At 57.4% G+C, this 6,220-nt stretch overlaps 1 protein-coding gene across 1 annotated transcript; it reads right to left on the reverse strand.

Annotated features, from left to right (window-relative positions):
* Positions 1-1,184: 1,184 nt before the first annotated feature.
* GDF7 (growth differentiation factor 7) lies at positions 1,185-4,926 on the reverse strand. Its single transcript, XM_031046578.2, has 2 exons — positions 4,599-4,926; positions 1,185-2,107 (listed from the first exon to the last, which is right to left on the reverse strand). Exons 1-2 carry the CDS (start codon positions 4,924-4,926, stop codon positions 1,185-1,187), a joined length of 1,251 nt encoding a protein of 416 aa, XP_030902438.2.
* Between the last annotated feature and the right edge of the window lie 1,294 nt (positions 4,927-6,220).

Raw genomic sequence — 6,220 nt, forward strand, 5'->3', positions numbered from 1 at the left:
AGCTTAGTGCTTTTATAGAGATTATTTGGAAAAAGAACCCAGGCAAAATGGCTGTTCCCCAGGGAACTCCGGACTTCTGCTTCTCTCTCAGCACACTGAGGACAGCTGCACGACTTGTGGGCCTGACGTTGGTGCTGATTTCCTGATGTGCCTTGGAAAGGTGGGGTTTTGCCAGAAAGGTATGGGACCAGCCAGCCGGTACCTCCTGCAGGACATCAGCAGCAAGGCTAGCACTTCAGAACACACAGAACCAGGGCATCCCCAGGTAACACCTTACCAGGCAGTTCCTATCTCTGCTGAAAGCATGAGCTCTATTTCAACCCCAACTCTTGCTCACATCCAGTTACAGGGATCTCCTTTTCTGTCCCCAGTAGCAGAAGAACAAATCTCTCCCCACTGCAAACAGGTCTGGACCAAATGACTTCAACCCCACCATGGCTGCACGCTCTCCACCTCCCACCTTTCCCCGAGGATCCCTTGTTTTTCCCCAATGCAAACCCAAGGCAGTGATGCGAAGGAAGCCAGAAAAACTCCTTTAACGCAGACAAAAGTGTTCCAATCTTACTTTCACCCCACCTCCACAGCCAGAGGGTGATTCTGGCCTGATCCCTCTGCTGCAGTCACCACTCCATCCCCTCCCAGGTTATCCCCCACACCGAGACAATTTTAGCCAGATGTTTTCCGAACCCTTTGAGAAATCAAGTGTCAGCTCAGCTTGAGCAAGTGGAGTGGACCAGGCAGAGCTCGGAGGCTGCGAAGGCATTCCCAGGGGCTCTGCCCCCCTGCTGGTGGGAGCAGGCATGGCACAGAGGTGGCAGGAGGTCTAGGCAGGGAGCCCTGCCTCCCACCATAGAGTACCACCTCTGGCTGAGCCCCGGGAAACCCTGCAGGAGTGGTGGTAGTCACACTGTCTTTGGGAGGGCCCGGAGCAGACCAAGCTACAGCCTCGCTGTCCGGGGAAGGCATCTTCCATACCTTCCAGGCTCATGGCCAGGACAGCCCCACGAAGGGAGGGGACACCTGCTCTGAGCTTGGTTTTTGGAAAGGCACACACCAAAGTGTGCATGTGTGTATATATATATTTTATATATATATATATTTGCATTTATATATATAAAATGGGGTAAGGCTGCTGGACTGCTGTGGACTGGGCAGGGAGGGGAAGGGGAGAGCTGCAGAAATTGCTACCTGCAGCCACACGTCTCCACGACCATGTCCTCATACTGTTTGTAAACCACATTGTTCCCAGAGTCTATGTATAGGATGCTGATGGGGCTGAGCTTGGAGGGCACGCAGCAGCTGGGGGGGGTGGACTCCGGGTCCATGGAGTTCATCAGGGTCTGGATAATGGCATGGTTGGTGGGTTCCAGGTGGGAGCGTAGGGGGAAGTCGCAGACCCCCTCGCAGTGATACGCCTCGTAATCCAGGGGGGCAATTATCCAGTCGTCCCAGCCCAGTTCCTTGAAGTTCACATGCAGGGGCTTCCTGCTGCAGCGGGTCTTAGCCTTCTTCCCATGGCCTCTGCCCCCAGTCCGGGTGGCGATGGTGGTCCGTCTCTTCCTCCGCTTCGGGAAAGCCTCCTGGACAGGATCGAGGGGCTCCAAGAAGAGGGGGCTGCCCAGGGACTTAATCTTATCCCGGATCTCCTTGAAGAGGTTCTCCTTCCTCTGTGTCCGGGAGAAGGCCACGAGCAGGGCTCTCTCGTGAGGCTGTGGCTGGGGTTTGCTGAACCCCAGCTGCCGGGGGGACAGGAGCCGCCCCGACTGATCCGAAACGATCCTCAGCAGGAAGCACCGCAGCTTGCCCGAGAGAGACCTCTCCCTCCAATCCCGCAGGGCTTCCCAGACATCAAACACCTCCCATCTGGAGAAGCCCGCGTCCACAGTGTCTGCAGCCCTGGAGTCCAGCAGCCGGGGCTCCTCACCGTCTTGGCTCGGGCAGGTGGAGAGGAGGAGGTGGTGGAACGTGCCTTCGGGGGACAGGGCCAAGCTCAGGTTTTCGGGGAGGGTGCGCAGGATCCGCAGCTCCGCACCCGTCACCTCCTCTGTGTCGGGCAAGCTGGAGATGTCGAAGAGGTACCGCTGCTCGAGGGTTGCTGGGGAGGCATCTGCATGAGATAAACCAAAAATAAAACAAAAAAAGAGGAAAAAAGCTATAAAAATCCAGCGAGCTGAAGCCAAGCTTTCTTTACAGAGGCACAAGGGACACGGAGCTCAGGGGGGAGATCACTGCCTTGCATCAAGGCTCACGGAGCATCGCAGCTGGGACACAGCCAGTATCCAGGAACATTACCCTGGATGAAGGCACCAAAACAACCCACCAAAAACCAAACCAAAACAAAAAAAAAAAAAAAAAAAACAAAAAACCCAAAAAAAAAAAACACAAAAAAACCCACAAAAAAAAACAAACAAACAAATACCACAACAAAAAGCAGTGACGAAAAGGCAGAGAGAGAAGGAGGAATCAATTCAAACAAGTGACTGAGGAGACTTCTCTCCGTCCTCCAGGGTGTTCCAGTGCTCCTAGCTGCATCACTATCCTGTTTTGACACTGAAGCCCCAGCAGAACACGCACTGCACAGCTGCACCCCCAAACAGCAGGTTGTCAGCGGTTTCTCCTGTCCTTAGTATCACACACCCCTCTCAGCCCCAGCCATGCCAAGCGAAATGCTGTGAACATCTTTCCTTCGCAGGCACACGTCGGGGACGCAGACGTTGTGCCTCAGCGTGTCTGGCAGAGGCGCTCCCAGAAGCTGAAAATGAGCCCAGTTTTAAGCCGTCACTGTTCCTGATGGATCCAAAGCCCAGACGCAGACTTGTGCAGTTTCTGGTACTGATTATATATGCTCAACGTGAATTAAAAAAAAAAAAAAAAAGGAAAAAAACAAAACTAAAGGAGGTGGAGTTGGGGGAAGAGATGAATGAGTTCTGGAAGGGTTGGTTTTTATTTTCTCCCTCTCTAACTAGAAACCTGATCTGCAAACACCGCTGCTGTGCTGCGCCCGAGCCCCCCGACCCGCTGCCGGCAGAGCCCTGAGCTGCAGTCTGCACCGTGCTTCGGGTGGGAAAGCGTTTCCTCCCCATCATTTGCTGTTATTATGATCATCATTACTATTACCTTTATTATATTAATATTTTTATTACTATTTTAGAAGCAGATGTCAAATTCCTGTGACGAGCAGATCAGGAGATCCCTTTGAAGAAGTTCATCTGGTTTCATTTTTGCCCTGAAACTTCCCAGGACCTACGCGCAGTTTGCCCCCGGCTCTTCCAAGGCGGGCACTGCCCTCCCGCCCATCGCAGCATCCTCCCCCCGTCCCTCCTCGCTTCCCCGCAGTTTCCCCACCAGCTTTAAGCCAAACCCTCCCGGCCAAGGCTGCCGGCAGGATACGGCCATGCTGGGTTTGGGGATGGGGGTTGAGGGGCTGCGGGCTGCTCCGCACCAACAGCCGCTGCTCTCCCACCCGGGGCAGCCGGTGACAGGCACGGGGGGAGGCTGGAGCTGCTTTTCAGTTTGTCTTTTTATTTTATTCAATGGGGATTTTATTTTTTCCCCAGTCGAGCCACCTTCTCAATGTATATATATATATATATTACACATATATAAAATATATTGTTAAGTCCGTAAATGTGTTTATTTGATTATTATCACCAGATCCGCGAGTATGAAGGAGACACAAGAAGTGGGAGAGGGAGAAGAGGACGGCGATGCCGAGTTCACGGAGGGTCTGCGGGAGCTGCTCTGGAGAGCAGCGGCACCCAGGGCTGAGCCGCTCCCTTTGCAGTACCCCAAGGAGCTTTTTGGGCTTCTGTCTACCAAGTGGTGGAGGTCCCGGGAAATGCCTACACCCTCAGCCCCGAGCACCATTCCCTACCCCGACTGCTTGTGCAGCCCCATCGCCATCCCCTACCCCAGGTTCATGCACAGCTCCCTAGTTTTTATATCCACTGGGAACTCATTCCCAGCTCCAGGCACTATCCCCATCGTGACCACAATCCCATGCTATACACATCCCCATCCCTGTACTCGTCCCCATTTCCATGCTCGAACTAACGAACAGCTCCATTCACGTCCAACAAGTGATGCCTACCCCGTTAAGCTCCAGCTCATCCCATCCTATGCCACCACCCCGTGCTCAGACTAACGCACAACCCCACTTCCCAGCCGTGGCATAAGCCCTATCCACATGCACACCCCCACACAACCCACCCCAGGCACGACTCCGTCCTCAGATCAACGTGTAAAATACGTCTCCATGTACGTCCTCAAATAGATACTCAAAGTAACACACAACACGGTCTGCATATCCAAGCCCATGTAGAAGCCCCATCCTCACACTCGTGCGCAAGCCACAGCTCCATCCCCAAGTCAACGGACAATTTTCTTTCCATCCCAAATCTGTTCCCAAGCCCGATCCTCATCCACAAGCCCATCTCCAAGCCCCATCCCCATTCCCAAGCCCATTCCTAAACGACATCATAATCAGACCAACCATGGTCCTCCCTCACACCCGACGGCGGGGTCCCGGCGGGCCAGCCCCATCCCAGCTGCTCCGCCGAGCTCCGCGCTGTGCGGAGGGACGCACGTCCCTCACTCACCGCTGCGCGTCCGCTCCGCGAAGCCCGTCACCGTGTCGGCGCGGCGGCCGGGGACGCGGCGGGCGGCCAGACGCTGGTAGAGGGCCATCATGTAGTGGTGCGGAACCACGGTGCCGTTGCGGAGAGCTCCGTCCCTCCGCGGCTGGGAGGAGAAGGGGGAGGCGGCGGTGGAGGAGGAGGAGGAGGAGGCGGAGGAAGGCGCGGCTGCAGAGGGTCGCTGGGGAGCGGCCGCCGACGGTCCGCGCACAGCGGCGGCCTCCAGCCCGCTGCGGAGGCGGCAGGCGCCCAGCAGGCAGAGGCAGAGGGCGGCGGCGGCGCGGAGGCGCATGGCGACGGCCCGGTGCCGGTGCTCGGCGCTGTGCTGCTGCCGCCGCCGCTCCCCGCCCGCTTTTGAACATCGTCTTCGACCGCCGCCGCCGCCGCCGCCACCGCCGCCGCCGCCCGCCGCCGCGGAAGCGCCCCCTGCCGGCCACCCGCCACGCCCCGGGGAAGCTCCGCCCGCGCCCCGGCCCCCGCCCCGCCTCCGCCGGCAGGTGAGACCCCCCAGGCCCGCCTCGCGGGGGCACGCGCACCCCTCCGTACTCGGCTCCTGTGGACGACGGCCCCCGCCGGGCTTGAGGGGGGGGCACAGCCACCTCTGTTTGCAGGGGAGCGTGTTCCTGAAAGGGGAACCCCCCCCGCATTGGAGGGGGAAACTTCTCCCCGCATGGGGGTGTTGTCACCCCCACCCCATCCTTGGGCGCGGGAACCCGGTCCCGTCCTGGAGACAGGGCAGTCCCGCCTCCGCTTCGGAACCCCACATTTTGACGGGACCCCTGTCCCGCATTGGAGCGGGACACCCACCGTCAGTTCCCCCCGGGGGCCGCAGAGGATGGTGCGGTGGAGCGAGGCGGGAGCGGCCGGGGGAGAGAGAAGCGATCGGCTGCGGGGCGGCCTCGGGTGCCCAGGCTGCTCGGTGCTCCGCGCCTCCCCCAGCACCGCTAATTCCGCCTCGGGAGACTGACACCGCAGCAAAACAAAGCCCGGCAGGGCTCCGGGCTGATGTTTTCTCGTGCGCGGAGGGTTTCCTTGGTAAAATTCAGATGTTTCCTTGGGTCTCGGTTGAAATAACAACATGGGGTATTTACTAGGATGTTATTTCAAGCCTCTTTAAGTCCCTGGTTATGTCTGTTGCGATTTCTCTGCAAATACAAAAACAAGTGCTGCGATGATTTATTTGAAGGAATGTAGTGTTTCGCCAAAACAAACACGGGGTTTTTTCCTCTCCCCCCAAACAATCCCTTCTCACGAGCGTTTGTCACTGCAGCCTCTCGGATTTCTCTCTGCTGTAATTCTACAGGTGCTTTCTCACAGTGTGGTGAGCGGGTCTCTAATGCCAGCCAGTGGATCTGCTCCGCACGAAAACACAACGCTGAGCAGTGGGAGCAGCTCCCGTGGCAGCGTCCCGAGAAGTCCCTGTCCCACACTGTGCAGGATGGTCTGCACCAAAGTCATTTGCACGCCTCACTCAGCACCTTGTGAAGAGTTCACACGAGGCTTGCACAGCCTTTGAAATATATTGCACGACTTGCACGGGGCCTTGCATGGGGCCGCTGGCAGTTGCACCCAGCAGCCAGTGACCA

This window comes from Melopsittacus undulatus, chromosome 3 (genome assembly GCF_012275295.1).
Source record: "Melopsittacus undulatus isolate bMelUnd1 chromosome 3, bMelUnd1.mat.Z, whole genome shotgun sequence".
Classification (NCBI taxonomy): Eukaryota; Metazoa; Chordata; class Aves; order Psittaciformes; family Psittaculidae; genus Melopsittacus; species Melopsittacus undulatus.